The following is a 21,515-nucleotide window of genomic DNA, read 5'->3' on the forward strand; positions in this document are numbered from 1 at the left end:
ATTTGATAGCATGAAGTACAAGATCATGCATCTTGATACTGTAATAAGAGCTTTGGTCAAGAAAAAAAGAATGTTTTATTGTAAGTTAGTCAAGTAAGGTATTCTGAGGAAAACTGTAGAAATAGTAATGCAGTGTAATAGTGAGTCATCACCTGAAATACTATGCAGAAATATTTTAAAACAGAAGTAGGTGAAGAGGTTTCTGCAATAATTATGGTGTTGGAAAACCTGATTCAAGAGAGGAAGCTTTAACAACAAAGTTGTTATAACCATAAAAAGCAGACAGTGAGGAAATCTAAATATTGCCTATAAAAATATCAGGAGCCATTTTGAAAAAGGGATATGAGAGTTTAGAGGATATAAGTAGGGGATTGTTTAGGCACACGTGCATTTTAGTCAATGAACAGCTTGGTTTTGTGGGCTCACTAATATTCAAAAACACAGGTTTTGACTTTGTTTCTAAACTAGCATGTGAGTTGCACACTTCAGTTTGGCTTGGGTTTATTTCTGAATCTGGATTAGGGGTCAAAGTTTGGCAGGAGAAGAAAAAAACTCCCTTTCTTCTATGTCTCTTCAAATTTTATACCATGTCTTTTAGAGGGACAAAACGGGAAGGTTGGCAGGTATTTCATGTGATCTTTTTATGGAAGAGTTGGCTATATTTACGGGTTTGATTTTTTTTCCATCTATTTTCACTAAATTGAAAGCTGCAAAGACAATAATACCAAGCTTAATAACAGCATATTGTGAACTAGCCTGTCCTTGAGGCTGTCACCAGGCACATAGTTTTAAAGGAAAATATATCTAATAGTTGCACACTGCTGAAATCAAAGAAATGTTCCATTCTTAAGTTGAAGAACAACCTAAGATCATGACAGAGGAAAAAAATACTCTTCAGAACAAGACTGAGATTTAAAGATTCTTGACCAAATATGTAACCGTTCAGAGTCAAAAGAACTGAAGCACTCGAATAAAAAATTGGCTTTGCTGGAAGCAAGAACTCAAAAATTTCTTGTCTAGAACCTTAATTGGCTCTAGGCACAGAGTTGTTTTGTTGAGTTTTTTATCTAGGTAAAAGACTGTACCTGTTACTCAGCTAATACCTTCAATTGATGTAGAGGATTTTTTGGTAGATTGGGTTTTTATATTGTTTTTAAACGTGTGTACTTGCCGTGTTTCATCATTTTGATATTCTGTAAGTATATCACTAATTTATGCTGTGAACTCCTTATTCAAGACTAATGGTATTGTGAAGAGTTTTATCAATAGTTATATTAGGCACAAGTTGTATTCTGTTTCTTAGCAGCTTTCTAAGTAAATCAGTATCTTAAAATTGTGTGTGCCTAACTTTCAAAGGTTTCTTATGACAGCAGAAGTATGACTTTATATTAAAATCAGGTTTGTTTCTGGAACCAGTGAAGACTGAAACGCATCTTAGTTAACATTGTAGCTTTGCTTCCCAAGCAAGGCAGTTTCTTAACTACTGAAAAGAGCTGACTTACCTGGTGATGATTTGGGATGACTGGTTCCTGCGTGAAAATATGCAACTCTAATATACAGTTGGGAAACAGTGCTTTTGAGTAACCAGAGACTTTTAAAAATGGTGATTATAAAGCAAATGAAGAGTTATAAATTATAACATGAACATATATTTTTATTCCCTCTTTTGAAAAATTGCCTGCACATTGTTTGGGCTTTTTTTTTTCCTTCTTTTAGGTTGCATTAGCAATTTAACAGATTGCCATGGATCACTTTATAGTTGTGTTAATCTTTCTGCAATGAATGGGATTGTAGTTGCTATGCAACATTTTACTCTAGTAGTTTGGGGACTCTGTCAGGCTTCTATGAGAGAAGGATGTGTTCATCGTCTGTATTTTATATTTTCCATCACGTAACTCTACTCAGTAGATGAAATCACGGATACACTACACATTCTAGTAACATCATAGGGACACAGGGATTTTTTTTAAATGAAGTTGAAAGTAACTATATCTTTACAGATACAGTATATTATGAATAAAATAATTTTAAAAAAAGTAATTAGATTAGAATTCACAGTCTGTTCTTACCCCTTTATTATTGTTCCTATGGAATAGATTTAAATGTGAAGTTGACTTCATAAGCAATCAGGAAATAATTTTTTATTGATTGCACTAATATAGCTCTAAGATAGAATACACACTAACGAGTCATCCTCTGTTTACTCTTGTGATCCTGATATTTTAATCAACTTTTACAGATCAACCCTTCAACTTTGCATGCATTGATTCAAATGTTTGAAAGTTTTATTTCTTTTTTCCTGAAGAAAAAAAATTTGCACCTTTTTTACATCCTTCTGTAAATCCCTGATGTTTCAACTCTACTGCTTTCTTTTTCTAAAGTCCATGAATTGCTCTGTTGTACTCTCTCAAGTGCTTGGCAAGCACCTTCGTTCTTACAAATTCTGCTGTTTTTTTTTACCACAGATGTTTTCAAACCGGGGAACTGAGTTTTGGGTTTCATGCATGGGTGTTTAATAGCCCCATTTTCTCTGTGTTTTGAGACTCTTGCTTCATGATTTTCCTTACAAATGTTTTTTTTTCTGTTTTAACAGAATGAGATTGAAAAAAGCTTTGTGATTCTTAGAATAGCTTCAGAACTTGTCCTTTGGTTAATTAGAAGAGATAGACTGGCATTTGTATATCTCAGGTTATTTAAAACAGACTGCTAATTGCAATGCTAAACCTTAGGCATAAAGATAAATCAAAATGCAGCATTCAAACAGCATGCATCTAATCAGAAAAGGCAACTGAATAAGTGAAGGGAGCTGACCGTTGAGTGACCCCATCGTTTTGTAATTTCTTTAGTGTGCTTTAATTTCAGAATTAAAAAATGTAGTATGCTGATTTGGGTAAGGTTTTAACTCATGTATTTAACTCATGTATTTTGCAAACCATGATTTTTGTTTAGTGTGTTAACAGAATGAATGTTCTGTATTTTAGTCTCAGCAGAAAACCTGGAGAAGAGCCTTAAGCATATGGAGAAGCAACTCCAACAGCTTGAGAAGGATTTGCAGACTTTTCCAGTTCCCGAAGATAAGCATGATAAGTTTATAGCAAAAATGTCAATATCCTTTGGAATGCTCTTAAAAAACAAAAGAGAAGAAAAATCCCCAAGTAATTTAACTGCATTACTTTAAACTTTAAATTTCTTTGCATAATTTCTGTCTAGTTTGTGGCGTGTATTTTTGAAAAATCTAACTTTTTTTTCCCTCTCAGAAACTTAAAGACATGAAGAGTCCAATTAAAGAATTCCTCTGTAGTGGAATGAATGAGTAGAAAAATGCTTACTGTCAGATTTTACTCTGTATATAAGTTTCACAACTTAGTGAAAAGTAGTTATAATAGGATTGTTAAGGACTCTAGTGTTAAATTATTTTTTGATGTCAGAACATCTTAGAAAAATATGTCTGTCACCTTGTCTCTATTTGCTTTCTAGTGTATGGATTACCACTGTGAATGTTTTTGTACATGCAACCGCAAACCCAGAAGATTTCTCTTATTTCAGAAATTGGATTCATAGCGCGCAAAGTGTTTTCAGGTCTTATTTTTGCCCAAAATTCCTTTTCTCACTATTTATTCCAAATCCTGTCACCTACTTCACTGCCTCTCTCTTTCATAAGAACACCCTGTGACCTGAAGATAATTAATTAAAAAGAAAAACCCCATTCTTTCACTTAAACCTCCCTAGGAAATGTTGATCATGTATGCTTGGCACTGAGACTAATCTGGAAACAAAAATATCAGCAGACAGATTGAAATTTGCTCTGCAGACATGGTTAGGTTATTACCTAGCTGGAAGACTACTCTGTTACATACAAAGGCAGGGGGGATTCAGGGCACAGTCCTCTTGATTTCTATTAGATGAAAGATGGCAAGCGACTCTGAGGCCTAGTGGATATACTGGTTCTTCCTTTATCAGGGCCAGTTTTGTCTTCATTAGATTAGCTGCAACCAGTGTTTGCAACTTAGCTTCAGACCTTCTCTGGACAGTATGGGTTATCTTAACCTTTCAGTGTTGCTACTAATTTTTTGTAAGGTCGAGTATTTTCTTGTTGAGGTTATTCTGTTTATTGTTGTTGTTGCTGACTTTTCTTTACCAGCTCAATGTGTTTTTACAAGATATGTTGTAGCCCACCAGCATGCTATCTCTACAGTATGAAATGCAAGTTTTGTCCCCAGAGAAACTGATAGCATAATAGGAGAACTAGGAGATGGGACCTGAAGGCAAGAGGTAAAATATTGCCGTGAGGTTAGAGGAAAATATATCCATGAGAGCTTTCAGAGAATTTTCAGAGAATAATGCTTTGTTAAGAAAATGGCATGTAGTCTAGGAAGTTAGAATGGGAAGGGCCTATTAAAAAATCTAACCTATGAGAAAGGACAGGCTCTTCTTAATCCGTTAGAATAGAATAGACTGTTTCAATTGGAAGGGACTAACAATGCTCATGTAATCCAAAATGGTTGTGATGTAGGCCATAGCCATAAAGTTAAAATTTGGTTTTTGCATCAGTTTTCTCTAGGGAGAACTTCAGTTGATCCTGCTGTGTAATATTTTGAATGGAAGGATGATGTCAAATGAAAGAATCAGTAGAATTTTTTTTCTTAATATAGAATAAATAGCAATAAATCCCCAGGAGTAACCAGTGGTCACAAAACACTTGAAAAAAAAATTAAAATTAACTAAAATATAAATGTAATGGACTACAGATTCTTACATGAACTAAAGTAGCCCAAGACAGAAAGGAATCATAGAATACTTTGGGTTGGAAGGAACCTCAAAGACTATCTGGTTCCAACCTCCCTGTTGTGGGCAGGGGCACCTGCCACTAGACCAGGTCAAAGCTGAAAAGAAGCCTCTAAGTTCTTTTAGAAGAGCCGCAAGGAGGATCTGCAAGTCCAGCTTCTCTACCAAGAAAACTGAAGACTAAATAAAAACAGAATGAACATATTTTTTTGGAGATAAAATACGATGGAGGACAGTCAGTGTGTGTTTTGCAAAGAGAAACCACCCCTTGCAGGTCTATTATATCATGCAGTTAAAGGTAGGAAGTCAATAGAGCATAACTGAATCAAGTAAAGAAATTTCTTAAGTAAAAGATGGATTGTTTTTTTTTTCCTGTATTAATATCTTTAAAAAAAATCCTCATGTCAAAGGCAGATACTGACAGATGCTGACAAAGCAGCAAGTAAACTTCAGTGATTATAGAGTAATAGATCTGGAGGGAAAACACTATATTAGAACAATTGGGAACAATTGCAGTTAAGAGCAAGCAGAAAACATTTTAAGATTGTATAAAAATCAACAATATTCTTACATCATCAGTTCTTCCATCACCCCATCTCAACAATTATGCTGTATACCTGCTGATGTGGCAGTGAATGGTTGCAGTGAGCAGCAGTTGGCAATACTTTCTGCATAAGGCATTTCAATAGATTAAAACTCGGAAGGTGGAAAATCAAAAAAGTTAAGAAAATACAGTAAGTACAGTAAGTACTTGTAATTTTGTATTCCATACAGAAGGAAAGTTATGAATATATTCATTGTATCTTATAAAGAACCAGGGTTCATCCCATGTGAAATACTGTTCAGCAGGTTAAAACATAGTAATGGAAATGTTTTCTTGGACAACAGACAATTAAACTAGAATTTACTTTTAGGATGTTGTATAGGTTGAAAACGTGAATGAATTTCATCTCAGGCTTTGATAGTTGGCTAAAGATTGTACATCAGAAGCTGTTAAGCAGAATACTCCAGCAGTAGCTTTGGCTTAGAAGAATCAGTAACATGGAGACTGCTGGAAACTGAATACTGCATCAGTTGAATTATAATGCTATAATTGCCAAGTTTTCTTCTTTTTTTCCCTAATCATTGGGTATTGACTGCTGTCAGAAACAGGCAAGATGAATATTTGGTCTTAGTTATAAGAAATCAGTACAGGTAAAACCAACTGTTAAGATTTGATTAGTGGGAGATGCCTCTGCTCAAATTAAGGTGCAAACAAAACCATATACTAAAGTCTGTAATACAGATTTTATTTAGCAGTAAATGTGAGGTAGAGAGATAGAGAGAAATAGAAGAAAGAGGGGAGAAATAGTGAGAGAGAGACAGAGAGAGATTAAGCAGAGGATAGTCACCTCCCATGGATCCAGTTGCGTCCCATTGGTGGTAGTTCACTCTGGGCTTCTCAGTAATGGGGGTCCCAAGGTCATTCAAAACTTTTCACTATTTATACATTTTAGCAAACAAAGGAATTAATGCTCATTGGCTACATAGTTCTCTTATTCTATTGGTTAAATTATTCCCTCACATCTAACGCTAATTAGTCTCGTGCTCAGTCTTTCTCTTCTTTTGAGTCAGTGGGTTTCTTGAGTTGGTGCGTTGTGATTTCCCCCTGCCAGAATGACCCAGTCGGAGTTGATTTCAGCACAGTTGCTGAGCTGTTACAGTGATTTAACTTACAGTCCAAGTTTCTGGTATCCACAGAGGCATGTTCGGGGGATGGGAGGAGGCTTTGGTGGTTGCAGATGCCATCTGTCCCATAACTTGAGGTGATCTTTGTTTAACCGGTGATATGCATACAAGCAGTTGCTTCTTTACACAGTTTGCCATAGTGGGTATTTTTGCCTGGATGCATTACTCAGGATGTGCCAACCAGATCCTGCCTCCACTAGACCTGGAGTTAGTGGCATCCTGTCGCTCCCTTCTGTGCTTATCTCATGGCAAAGTCCTTCTGTGGCCTGAACAGTGTTTGAGAGAAGCAACTGTGTTAAGTCCTTACACCAACCATACTACATATTACATTGTATTAGACTATTCAAATACAATATTTTGAACAGTAAATATTATGAACAGAAATAGTTCGCCCTCTCCTACTACCTGACCCAGCAGACAGGCAGTAATTTCAAAACAGCAAAGTTGCATATGGTTTCTAGCCATGTCTGTGAACACACTAATTAAAGAAGCTCACTTTTAGAAAAACAGGAACTTCAATAAATTACGAAGCAGAAAAGGTTTGATGTAAAGGTTAGATAATCCTGCACAGCGTGATGAAACCAGGACCTGTCTTTACTTTTATTCCTATGACAAGGAAAGCTGAGTGATGCTGATGTCTTGAAAAGCATGAAGCTCATGAAAAGAAACCAGCAGGAAATCTGAAAAAGAAAGGATGGTACTTTGTTGGAAATAATTTTTCATCCTGAATACAATTAAGCTCCATGGACAAGCAGGCTATTACATCCTGTCGCTAAATATCACAACCCAAAGCCCCCTAATGAACTGATTAGCATTCTTGTTTCTTTAGGAAGTCAGACGTATGCACAGTTGGTGCACTCTTTTATTGACAAAGTCTGTAATTATGAATATTTCTCCTATATATTAGATTGTGTTAATTTGTCAGCCATCGTACGTATGCTAGCTGAAAAGAAATAATAGTTATTATCACAATTCTTCTGTTTCCTTTAATTAGGAGAGTCAAAGAATATTTAATTGATATGGATCTAGTGTATTAAATCCATCAAGTGAAATGTTCCAAAAAAGCACAGTGAACAAAATACACTTGTACGTTAAAAATAAAAATTTAGTGGGTTTATGGAGAGTATTTAAATTGTGTATTAAAAGTTTAATTAAATTATTTAGTCAACATGCTCTTTATCAGTACAAATCACATCTTCTGACTTCTCCAAGTAGCAGCTGAGAAACTCTTGACAACTTTGAGCCTATCAGTGAAGGTAGTTGATGGTGTTTTTTACAGAAACTTATGGAACTAATTCTTGAGAGACAATAAGTTGATTATTTGCTGCCTTTCAGCTAGGAACAAAGTCTTTTCTTTTGATCAATTCTCTGTTCATCTTTCCTTGCCATTTAATTTGATTTGTTGACATTGCAAAAAGGGAAGGAAGGAACAGCACTTAACCTGAGTCAAGAAACCCATTTCAACTGCAGCAAAGAGACTACTTGCTGCCCCCAAACTGTTGGTTACTTAATTGACCTCATAGTTTGAAGTTCCCCCTGTGCAACATAATCAAACTGAAGTCTGTAAGATGTCCTTGCATCCTAAGGACTTTGGAAGATTACAGGACCTGAGCTCTTCAGATAAAAAAAGGTTGTGTGTTGCTCTTTGGAGGAGGGACAAGATGTAAACTGTGTAAATTTAATTTAAGTATATAATTTTTATGTATGGGTCTTTAGTATCTGGTCTGGACTTCACACATGTATTACAGCTAACACTGGTTTTGCTTGTAATATATGGGATACAAGCACTGGGTGCAGCAGATTTGTGTAATACAAATACCTGCCAATTTGTTTTCGTATCATAACACAGAGGTAAGTAGGAATGAATCAAAGAAAAGGTATTATTGAACAAGTACTCTAAACATTTCTAAGTGTTTCTTGAACTATTATATTCAGATACAGAATTTTTCTGTTGAACCTTGGTATATGTATATAAAAAGAAGTGTCTCTGACATGTATTTGTCAGACAATTGCAACTGTTTTCCCAAAATGTGGGAAATCCTTAACAGAGACCTACAGCATTCACACCCCTTGCTCTTAGTAGGAAATCATTTGTTGAAATGTTTTGGAGTGACCTCGAAGTCTTTTTGAGCATGTCTTCAAAAGGTTTGCCACGTTTTTATGGAGGCTGTTGTTGTCTAGTGTAGTGGCAGCCTCAGTTCTCTTTGAAGATTCTGCTAAAATATATACAGCATCTATGCACCTGCTAATCTTTTTGTTCGTATGCAGAACAGTATTCCTTTTTCAATTGTCTAGACTTAATATGTAGGTTAGTTTGTGAAAATATCACAAGTGGTGAATATTAGGGTCTTTTAAGGAAATATATGGTGGAGATAACATCATTCGTTATCTCTTCTAGGGTAACAGCTGCTTTTACTTGGCTTGACATGCTGCACTATATTAGTATTTTAAATACCATAATGTATTAAAATGAGTATAAACTTCAGACAAGCAGTTCACTATGAAATGATCTCTCAGAATATGCAAGACCAAACATACAGGTGTTAGAAATTTTGCCACAGATATTACTTGTCTCAGCTCTGCATTGCTTTCCTGTTCCATTAATTAGCAGAATGATCTGTAGTCCCAGGAGTCCAAAAATGCAGTCCGTGAAGTGAAGCCACTTCAGAAAAAGTTAACAAATATCAAACTTCTTGATTTCCTTTTCTTCCCACCTGTGTTGCAGCTCGGCTGTACTTCTGTCTTCATTCATCCAAAACCAATGAATTGTGTAGTTGATAATGCATATATATCAACCTGTTCATAATAATTACAGTTGGGATTGCTGTACTCAGTAATATTCCCTGTTGTCTCCAGTTTAGCTAGGGCTGGCTAACAAAAGCCATATTTAAGGAGAAAAGGAAGAGGAGTTATTAAAGATACCTAAATTGAAGCACAGTCTCAGTAGAATGCCAAGAGCTTAGGGATATCCCATAATGCACCAGATGGAAAATAAAAATCTCAGGATTCATCATGTCTAGCATTGAAATACTAGATAGTAGAACATCTTTCCAGAGTGCCATATTTTGTGTTTAAAACTGTGCATCAAAGATTCAAGGATAGTCACTTTTAACAGTATAAACTATCCAGCTTATATGGACTCTGTTAACATAGCTGTAATTTCAGCTGTGTCTTGAAGAATGTAACAGAAATTTTGTCTTTAACCTCCCTCACTCCCCAGGTGTTCTTTTCAGGACATTCTCTGGCATTTACAAGATGAAGTTTATATTTTACTGATAATTTTAATTTTTTTTTCCTTCTTCCTAGAAAACGGGAGGAAGTTATTGGAAAGTTTGATATTTGGCACTTATACATAGTGACAACAAAACACATTTATCTGATTTCCCTTTATCCTTCCAATCTGTGGAAATAAGCAGCCTTGTAACTGCAAAACACATGTAGCTTTCCATAAGTTCTGTTAATAACCTAAGAATCACAAAAAATAAGTATCCTAAACTTGTAGGATAAAAAGTGAAACAGATGTAGAAATCCTTTTTTCTGGTTTCACTCTGTTTTTGTTGTTTTGATTTTGCTGGTGTTTTTGTGAACTGCTGACATTTCTTTTGATGGTCCTAACCTATGTTTTGTCATGACTTGTTTCTCATAATCCTTTTTTATTTAATAGTTAGGCAGCAGTTGTAGACTAACTTCTCATCAACCTTCCTTGCTGTCCCACCAGCTTTTTAAGAGTCTTAATAATTTTTAAGAATCTCAGGTCTAAAGAGTAGTTTTCTGTGTGCTGTGCTATTCTCATCTTGGGAGCCAAGTAAAGAAGAGAGATTCAAATTGATGCAGAAGAAAAGTGGACCCATAGCATCAGCACTCTTTGAACTGTTGCTAGTTAGTCAGCACAGGCAGTCTGAAGCTCCTTACAAGCTGCATCCTGTGGAGTCAGTAGAAGCATGGAAAGAAGCTTGTACTGGCAAAAGAGCCTTGTTGGACAAAGTCTGAAATTAAATGTTTGAGGAGTGATGGAAGATGTATCTTCTTTAATCATTTAAATCTCGACTTTAGTTAGTCCTTTTTTACAAGACTTTAGTTAGTCCTTTTTTACAAGACTGTTGTAATGAAGGCTGTTGTGCCCTTACAGACCCAGCTAATAGCCATCGTAGTGACCAATTAGAATGTTGTGAAAGTGCATTATTTCTCCTTTCCTGCATGTACATGAGAACGTTATTGTGTGACTTTCTGGCGTGGATTCTAAATCACAAAAAATCCCCCATAAACTTCTTACTTGATATTTTAAAAGCAACCTTCACCAACCAGAAAGACATTTAACAGTGAAATTCAAATGGGATTCAGCCTCTAAACAAAGCTGAGAGAGGAGTACATTGCAAAAAAGCTCAAGAGTGAAACAGTTACCACCCAGCAGTAAATTGTTACTGTGTTCCAGTCACTTGTGGGGTTCCCCAGGGCCCAATATTGGGGCCAGTCCAGTTCAATATCTTTATTGATGATATGAATGAGGGGATCAAGTCATCCTCAGTCAGATTGCAGGCAACACCAAATTGGGTGGGATTGTTGATCTGCTGTTGATCTGGAGGGGTAGGAAGGTTCTGCAGAGGGATCTGATCAGGCTGGATCAATGGGCCGAGGCCAACAGTATGAGGTTCAGCACGATGAAGTGCCAGGTCCTGTACTATTCTATTGGTGTAGATTTTAATGCACTTGAAAAATCCTGTGCTTCATAAAGTAAAGTGACCATGGTGCTTTTAATCTGTAGTAGAAAGTGTACAAATAGAGTAAATTCCCTTTTGCAATAGTTGAGGCGGGCAATTGAGAGTAAAGGTAAAATTGCCATTTATTGTCTTTTGTAGTCTTTACTACAGCAGGAAAATAATGGAACAGAAATAATTGTTTAGCTACCATTCCATTAAAGTAAACACTTCATGAAGTTGTCCTACATAGGGAAATGACTATGTAAAACATTTAATCTTTGAGCTTCTTTGGCAAACTACATTATCAGATGTCCTAAATAAACATAGCTTTTTTATTTAATTTGTGCAGTATTTTGATGCTATTTATAAATTGTCTATCTTTTGTAGATGTTTTTTATTATTTTCACCTCTAATTTAATTATGTTGTATTGACGTTGCAAATAGCCTTAGAAAAAGCATAAATATCTGATGCAGCCATCAGGAACAGAAATAAATGCATTGTTGTTAGGATGAAGTTCTTTATCTTTCATAGTTTTTACTGCTAATGCTGTTTATCAATATTTCTATTTTTACTCTAATTTTAGTAGGAACTATACTATTTCTTGATAAAGCATTCAGGTTAATTATTGGTATCTGTACCTAAATTCCATGTAAATTGAAATTTATATACCTAAGCTTTTAGCTTCAATAAGGAGACAGTGATAAGTGCTTGAAGTTAGATTAGTTCCATACATTTCATGTTGTTTCATATGAAATTATATGGTAACGGAATAATCTTTAAATTTAAAGTGGTTGAGATATTTTGGTGTAAGTTCTTGAATTTATTCATAGGCCTAATATACACAGTAAATACTAGAAAGCATATATGACATGGAAGGAATTCTTTTGGTCTTCATTTGATGAAATAAAAAATGTGTATGACATACAAATCAACGTAAAGTAAAAGCCATGTGTTTGACTGGATTCACTGAGTATTCTTGCAGCCTTAACAGCAGTGTACAGCTTTCTAGTTCATGCCAAAGAAGATTTTCAGAAACTTTCACGGATGCATGAGAACATGGAAAAACTCTATCAGAACGTGATGAGATATTATGCCATTGATCCGAAGAAAGTTTCGGTGGAGGAGTTTTTAACAGACTTAAACAACTTCAGGACCATGTTCATGGTACAATATGTTTATTTTATGCCTAATCTTCCTTAGAAGTTATTTCTTGTAATGTTATGTAGTTGTATATGAATTTGGATAATAAGTAGTTTGTGTCACATCTACTTATGATTACATAGCTTAACTTACTGACTACACTCCTGCAGGAATGTTATATGAGCATGAGTTTTGTGACAAAATCTGGAGGAGTGATCCAACGAATGCCTATTGATCTGTAGAAAGATTCACTTAGTCATTTTACCACCTACTCCTCATGGCAGGCTGATGCTTATCATTACAACACACTTAAATTCTTTAAGTTACTTTCATGTTTCCACGTCTTTTTTGGTTTTACTTGGTTGGATGAGTTTTTTAAGGATTTCAGACATGTCTGAAGATATAGACAAGGAAAATTATTTCTTTCATAAATACTGAGAAACAGTTTGAAATTCATATGTCCATTTATTTTGAGGACCGGACTTAAACTGGAACCCATATTTAGCAAACATTTAGAGCATTTAAAGATTACTAAGTCTCTTCTGCTTCAGAGTTTAGCAACTAAAAACCTAGAGAGCACAATCTTCAATGAGAAAAAATTTTTCTTGACAAATTACATATGCCAGATTTTTCAACAGGGGCATTGATTATGTTTTCCTGACTTGATCAATGCCTAATATGAAGCTCAATAGTCTGATTTCAAAATTACTAAATATTACAAAATAGTTATATTGCTTTAACTTCTGATGTTTAAACCACACCTTCCATGTAAATATTGTAGAATAAGAATTCTAACTGCTTAGGTTCATGTTGAGATGGAGGCTTTAAGGGAGTGGTTGTGCTTTACAGTAATTTTCCCATATTTCTTCTCTGTGTCTGTAAAATACCACTGATATTAACCTCTACTTCACAGCAGTGCTATAAAGATAGATTAATTAGGGCTTCAAAACGGTTAGGTATTATTTATGAGCATGATAGAAGAAACCTTGAGGAAAATTAATAATTCTGTCTTGCAGTTTGAAGGGTATATGAAAAAGATGTGTAGATAAGGCATGCAAGCCCTTATCCTTCAATGACACTAAACAAAATATTGAGTAGCTGCTCAGTTTTGAGACTTTCCAGAAAAGATTTTTGAGATGCCTAACATGAGACACCTGAAGTCTGATTTTCAGGATTGTTTAGTATTGGACTTGGTTACTGAGAGAAGCTAAAAGTGATTGTTATCCTATAAAATTTAGTTCAAAAGACTTGTAAATTTAATGCTGAAAAATCATTGATTTATTAAAAAGTCCAAAACTAAAAGGCCACTTATCACCAGTAGGTGTGGGAAACTGAAGTTCAGTCATCCTTGTTGATGATTTACATGAAGTATTCACTTACTTATAATTCTTCTTTTTTTATTCTTAATTAATGAAAATATTTTAAAAGTTTTTAAAAAGCATGTATAAATCTGAAGCCATAGACTTGAGTTTCATAGCTAACTTTGGACTGCAGTTTGTACTTCAGTGTTATTTGGCAGCTGTGACAACTATTATTTGCACTCTCTGAGCACCAAATGGAGAGTACAGTTAGTCGGCCAGATCCAAAAAAAGGGGTGAAGCATTTTACCTTCAGTGCTTTAACTTCTGAAGCTAAATTCCTGGTACTGTCAGTGGAACATCCTAGGTATCAGACATCTCTGTTAACCTCCCTCTATGCTTTCACAGCGTCACAGAGACTGCTAACTAGCTCATCCCTTTCCTTGGAAGGATAGCTTTCAAGATGAAGCAATTGTTTGTCTAATGCTTAGAATTTTCCTGCAGTTGTAGGAAAGGGAGTGAAGAGGCCTTGAGCCAACAACTCTTCTGTCCAAGACAGTACACTAATCATAAGACTGTAGAAACCCCTTGCTCCTATTGACACTAGGTTGCTCTGCAGCAGAAACATGACTTCAAGAACCAGAAGAGGAGCAACCAAGTAAGAGTTTGTTCCCTAAACTCTATTTTTCTTTCATATGATGCAAATACTTAAACAAAAATTAGAGACAACACTGGAAAGCACATGAGGGAACCCAAGAATTCTTCCATCTCAGAAAATCCAGGCCTTAGTATGCCACATGTTTTGTGTTGAAAACACATAGAACTTGTAGGATAGGATTTGGCTCTAGAGCATAGACCTTGAAACATTGGCATCTGCATGTGAGTTTGAGTGTCTAATATTGTGTTCTAGTCCAGGGAGATGCATACTTAATACAGTTAGTGAAATTTGAAGAGCTGTCTATCTGATGTCTCAAAGGAGAACTAACACCAGAAGTGCCTAGTACCCTGGAGAGGTGTCTTAAATGGTACCCAAGGCATCATCAGCCTGAAATTTTAAGCTGTGACATAGAATTTGTGGAAGATCACTGTCCTGCTAGAGAAAGGCTGGAGGCAAGGTGTGATACACCAAAGCTTCCAATTTGCACTGAATATGAAGGTGTAAGCTACAAAATCAAGCCTACTTGATCAGTATGATTGGAAAGAAGAGATACCTACATTTGAATGACTGCAGTCTGAGGCTGAGTCATACTGGTATTAATTTTGGGGAAAAAGTAGATGCAAAGTAGAAATTTCCTTGGCCACTCTGTCAGGAAAGTGTGTAATTTCTTCCAGTATTTACTTGTGCTCAAGACCCATTTGAGTTTTACCCAGTAGTTTATTCTACAGAATACCTAGTCTGAAAATCAGCAAAGAATTTGTTAAAAATAATTCAATCAAGAATTTTAGCATTTTGTAGTAGGCTTCTTACCTCCTCCCCCTGTATCAAGAAATTTGACAGATTACTTTGGAGAAGACTGTGTGAAAGTACAGTTTTGCTTTGTGTAAAAAAGTCCATTTCATTGTCATTTTTTTCATGATGGGAAGTTTATTCTCCTTCAGTTATCCAAGATAAGTATTTCTTCACAAGTTCTATTTGATATTTTTCTTTCCCCTTCTTATGGTCACTATCTATTAAAGTGATAATACAGTGCCCCTGGAAATACTGCTGTAAATCCACATTCATCTGTGCTATATAATAATCTTCAGTCCATTCTCTAGTATTTTTTTTCTGAGTGCAGTCTGGACATTTTCCTGCTAAAAACAACGTGTGAGACATTAATTATCCCTGCAAACATGCAGCGTGTGCCTCAGACCTTGTGAAGATGCTAGCCATTTTGTAGGTGGGGCCACTTTGATATATTGTGAAAGACGGGATTCTGTGTAACTGTGTTCTGAAAAAAGAAACTTTCTACAATGAGAACAGGTGCACTTTACATATAATGCAAATGTATATTCTTAGAGCACTGAGAATTTACCAATGTACATAGCTAACACTAAAAGAATGAAAAAGTAGTCCAAAAATACTTTTGTTAAAAATGTATTCAATGTGACACAGTTCTTTTGCTTAATGTCTGAATATGCAAAATTATGATTTAAAAACTTTGAAACTCATAGTTCTCTTTTGGCTTCATTGGAGGTTTGGGAGTCCTTATTTATAATTCAAAATAAACAATATTGCATGGATATTATCCAGAAGACAAGAATTTATAAACCCAGTGAATTAATGCATATGTAGATAAGAATAAGAAAAATGCAACACTGTCACCCAGACAGCCTTGTTTTGCTTGCTCTAGTGGCTGCATGGGAAAGAATAAATGTTGAAACTATTCTAGAAATAGAAATACTAGCTGCTTACAATTTTGTAAAACAAAGTGATTTAGATGTTTTGAGTTCTTCCTACATGTGTATTCTTATGATGTGTTTCTTGCTGAATGTATAATCCTTATTTGGGGGCAATTAGTGTGCTTTTAATATATTTATTCTGAATTTCCTTACTCTTCTGAATAAAATGTACTAAACATGGAATGTAAAATATTTATTTGGTTTGATAAATTAAGATTAGTTAGGAGATGAGATTTGAAAGCTTTTTTCTTTAAGGTTCAGCTTTGTTTTTGCTAAGACTTCAGTTTTCATGGAACTCTATATTACTTTTTTTCATAGCAAGCAGTAAAAGAAAATATGAGAAGAAGGGAAGCAGAAGAAAAACAGAGACGTGCTAAAATAGCTAAGGAGAAGGCAGAAAAAGAAAAACAAGAGAGGCAACAAAAGAAAAAGCGCTTGTTAGAAATGAAAACAGGTAAGTGACGTAGAAAATACATTTTACCAAGCATTTTACTGGAAATAAATCTGCTATTTTTTCATTATCTGAATGTGCTATGAGAAAAAACAGAATAGATGAATGATTTTTCACTGGTTAAAGTTTTCAGCAAAGAAGTTCTTAGATTTTATATTGTTAATGAGCTTTCCTAATTACCAGTTTTTCTCAATTTATTTTATAATGCTGCCTTTTATTTTTCCATTGGAATATATTGAACCTTGTGTGACTAAGTATAAGTTCGGTTATGCTCAGAATCCTTTTTTACCTGAGAAAAGACATTTTCAAAATCACAAAGTCATTTTCTTTGACTAAGGTTGCATACACGTTTTTGTTCTTTTATGAGAATAAGCCCTTCCTAAAGTACTTTGTATTTTTCTTTGAGTATGTCAATTGTTATTTCAACAGGTCCCTATTGAAACACCTCAAAAAACTCCTCAGCCATGCATTTTTAAAGTTACTCATGCTATATTTTGTATTTAAAGAGGTGGCAGATACTGTGAGAACTCTGTTACTAAAAAAGATGCCTGATGATCCTCTATACTTCTGTATTTTATCCCATACTGAGCTTCTGTAATCCTTCAGAATGATACATGTCTTACTGTATAAATTACCATGAGCTACTCTTTTTTTTCCTGAGCAGATCTTGTTAAACAGTTCCCTACTCAAGCCCTGGCTGGCACCTTTGGCATAAATGATTATCTGTCTCTTCCACTTTTCACTAATAGCCAGAGTAGGTCTGTTTAGTTTCAGAGATGTTTCAGACCAAAGGTCTTTGATTTATTTTTGTAAGACTATCCATATCTTGAGGTGTGAGACTAGAGCTTTCTCTTAAGGTGGGAAATCAGGCAACTGCTCTCTGAACACAGAATTTCTAATTCTTTAGAAGTACAATTCAAGACCCAATCAGAAGACCACCAGTGACAATCTTTTCAAAGCTAACAGAAGACAGAGGACGTCTGCAGAAGACTAGGAAAGGGTAAAACTGGTATCTGCATTCATGCACCGTTGGCAGTTTCAAAAGAGATTTCTCTCAGACATGTTGTATGTATGACTGATAGCGCTTTGAGTGGAAAATTGATAGTCTTTCAGTGAAAGTTAAAGCTACCCTCAAGTCCTGTTCTTCATAATGTGATGTTCAGGCTTTCCAAAATACAGGTGCCAGTGTTAGACACTTCTGCGTCATATACTCGCATGTATATGTAGGCTTCTGGTAGTGAACCTTACCACTTCAGCTAATGTGCCAGGGAGCACACAAGCCATCTTGTCTTTAAGTAGCTTGGGTTTTTTATTAAATCATGTAAGTGTACATGTTCTAGGTTCGTAAGGATTCCCAAAATCACGAACACTGAGACACGAAGTGTATGAGCAAAGCAACTTTATTCTATTACTCACAATAGCAATTAATACACACTGACCCCTGGATTTCTGAAAAGCCGCTGAGCAGGAGGACATGGAATATGGTGCTCGGCGGGAGAGGCAGGCAGGCCATACACCTTCATGGCGTCCCCTGGATCAAAATCGTGTCCATCTCACCCGTCCAACCCAGAACCATCTCTTATATCCCCCTCACAGGAGTGGAATTTTCCAATTGTGACATTGGCTCACATGTGGCCAGTGCGCAAACCGAGACCACAGTGGTTTATGACACCAACTCTGTGCCAACAACGGCTCTGTTGTTTCTTCTTCTAAATGTCAAGTTTCCACCAGTTAACCTAATCTTTTGTTCTTTTTTCCAAGGTTCGGTTCCCAACCGAAACTATACAATATTTTCCCATGCCATATCGATGAGCACAACCACAGACCAACTATGGCAGGGCCTCAGACACGACTCAGGTCCCTGACACAGTACAGAAAGAGGTTTCTTGGTCTTGTGAGCAGCCACTTAAAGTTCAGTCTGGAATGTCTGATCTAAACATCAGAGTAAAAGATGATGTTAGGATCACCTCAAGCTATAGATGCCTCGAGTCTGATATTCACTAAATTGGCTACTGATAAGTTGTAAGGTTTCTTGTACCTATTTGCAACACATTTTTAAAAGTCTATTAGAAAACCCAAATTGTGGCAGCAGAAAGGACAGCAACAACAGCATGAAAAGTGGGATTGTTCTTTTAATTATTATTATTATTATTTTGACAACCTTACCAGAACTGTATTTACAGTATTTAATTGAAGAGGCAGGTTGCTATGATTCTTTGGAGTAACATAGACGATCAAAAAAATCCCCCCTCCCTTTTTTTCCTAGCTATAACTAGGTCAAGGAAAGGCTTTTTTCTCATTAAGAATCTGTAAATCAGTCACAAAATGTTTATATCTGACCTGCTAAAAAATTCATAACCAGGTCCTCCCTCTGTAAAAATACCAGAAACTCTTACCTAGAGTGTGACTGTGGAGTAACTGTTTTTTGCTGCATATTATTTCTTTACATGGTGACTGGATCAGATGTTGGATCTGTAGAAACAGTATTTCAAGTATTACTTGAATAAAGCAGTTGAAAACTCACTGATGTTACCATCCCAGAATTTATTTTCTGGGTTTCAAACAGTTGCATACTTGGAAGAAAAGATTAGATTATATATGCTAAATGGTCTTCAATATTTTTTTTTCTCAGTGGACAGATCATAGTGTACTCTACATCTCAACTTTTTTTTTTCAGTAACATGACTTTTTAACTGAAAATGACCTGAAAGTTAGGAGTGGCTGTGTATCACTGTGCTGTGTACTACTTTGGAGTTTAACTGTTTTTCTCTTTTTTTAAAATACCCCAAGAATCAGCAGCCACAAGAAAAAAATCACAAACAGCTAAGATAATAATCCGAGAATAACCCAACCACACTTTACTGGACTTGACTGAAAGTCATTAACAGCACTGGTTTTGCTATTATCTTACTCCTGTGCATTATTTGTCATTATCACTATAATTAGTTCTTGCTATCATTCAATCAATCAGTACCACTACATAGTCAAAGCCTGAATATCTGTGTCCTAAGTTTAATGTGGATATAAAATCCCATGGAGTTGATACTGTAGTGTTGGCAGTGATGGCTACCATTGATGGTTCTAGTTGACAGATGACATAGTGAAATTTGAGAGGTCTTCTGCAAAGGAAGCCAGAACTGAAGCAGATATATTTTTTCTTCTCTACCATCTTCGCTTTCCTTCCCCACACATAGTTTGGGATCTTATTCTTTTACAAAATGGTTTAGATGACAGATGCAAAATGCTTCAGAGAGTGTTAATTCTGCAGGCCACAGCAGTGCCTTTGATTTGCTCTTGCTTAGCTGCTGCTTCTTTTCTTAATGGAAAAGCAATCTTTTTTTCACAGTGCTTGAGGTTGTGCTTTATTTTTCAGTGACCATTAATTAGCCATTAGTGACTACTTCATGACTCTGGAGCTTCTGCTTTCAGAAGTTACTCAATAACTTTCAAGTCCTGAGCTGCTATGTAGTGCTTAAACAAGATTTGTATCATCATCCCAAACTTGTTTTGTTAACCACTGGTCTCATGTGCAACACAGACATTTAACCTGTCCTAGATTTTGCTTCATTCTTGAAGTTCTTTTCTTTGGGTTTCTTCATCTTTTATCTGTTTTAGAAGCTATTTGAAGAGCAGGGATTTGTTGCCTATGGTGCGACCTTTTGCTGCACAAGGTGGAGGAAACTGGGATTCATTTCTTTGCATAAAAGTGGCCTACATAATACTGCAAAAGTTTTTTAGTTATTTGGGGGGTATTGATGACTATTTTTGCATTTACAAAAACTTAATATAGAATCATAGAATGTTAAGGGGTTGGAATGGACCTTAGGGATCATCTAGTCCCAACTGCCCTGCCACTGTCAGGGAAACCCCCAACTTAAGGAAATATGTAACAAAATATAAATTTTATTAAAATATACACAATATGTGACTTGCATATTATAAGTTGCATATAGCATGTTAGGACTGTGTTAAACCAGGTGTGACTGACATTACAAATATCGTATTAACCCAAAAAGAAAATGGATCTGGATTTAAGGTATCTCCTGAGTTTGAGCTTAAACTAATTTCTTCAGGTTGAAAACAATAATTTCATTAGTAGTAACTGACATTTACTTCAAATATGAGGTAGTCCTACAATATACTGGCCTTCTGAAAAATGACAGTATTCTTTCTTAACCTATGTTGTGCCTTTGATACATAGGTGACAACTGAGTCATCTAGATCATAGCCTGTGCTTTATCATCCATACCTCTGCATTAGGCTGCCTTTGAAATACTGTTACACCGAGTCTGGCGTTGATATAATCGTTTTCTAAAACTAGATAAATATGTGTACTTTGTGATAAGTCTTCATAAAGTTTTAAGTTCAATTCTTTTATATTTAAGATATAAATATATCAAAATTTTGTAGTTTGTCAAATGTGTAGTTTTTTATGAATAAGCAGTACGGCATGTTTTAGAAAAACCTTAACATTTTACAATATAAATTAGGACTTCTGCTAATAAGACCATAGATTTTTGCTATTATATGAAATCGTTTTACTTGCTCTCTTGCAAATTTTTTTTGAGATTTAGACCTGAAACCGATGTCAGATTTACATACCTCTAAATTGTAGTTTGCTAAAATCCTTATCTCTACTTTACATTTAGTAATATTTACATGTCCTAATGATCACAGCTCAAATAGTTCACTGATAAAAAAAGCTGTGTCTTTAGTTGACATAGTAAAAATATCAGCTTCATATTTTCCTTTCACCTCCATCCTAACTTAAAAAGTATGTGGAATCAGTAAACATTTTGACTAAGTAGTGAATGATACTTGGTATTTTGAAATTTATGGTAATAAAACCTGTCCTCTAAATATTCTCCAGATTGCAAAATGATATTCATCATGAGATGCTTTGTCAGTAAGATTGCTTTACTTGCTTTTGTGAATCCAGATCAAACAATCACACACTGTCCTTCTAAAGGTAAATAGCCAGTGGAAGGGGATCTTTATGTAAATGCCACTTGTCTGCATACTATTAACATTCA

The 21,515-nt window shown here is 35.4% G+C and overlaps 1 protein-coding gene across 3 annotated transcripts in view; it reads left to right on the forward strand.

Moving 5' to 3' along the window:
• DIAPH3 (diaphanous related formin 3) overlaps positions 1–21,515 on the forward strand; it is a 206,110-nt gene that overhangs the window by 113,859 nt on the left and 70,736 nt on the right. For all 3 annotated transcript variants that reach the window (XM_039381538.1, XM_039381539.1, XM_039381540.1), the window contains exons 22-24: positions 2,982–3,106; positions 12,211–12,375; positions 16,350–16,485. In XM_039381538.1, the coding sequence (XP_039237472.1) occupies positions 2,982–3,106; positions 12,211–12,375; positions 16,350–16,485 (426 nt within the window). The remainder of the gene's footprint in view (positions 1–2,981; positions 3,107–12,210; positions 12,376–16,349; positions 16,486–21,515) is intronic.

This window comes from Pipra filicauda, unplaced genomic scaffold (genome assembly GCF_003945595.2).
Source record: "Pipra filicauda isolate LSUMZ 115617 unplaced genomic scaffold, ASM394559v2 scaffold22_size4397567_pilon, whole genome shotgun sequence".
Lineage (NCBI taxonomy): Eukaryota > Metazoa > Chordata > Aves > Passeriformes > Pipridae > Pipra > Pipra filicauda.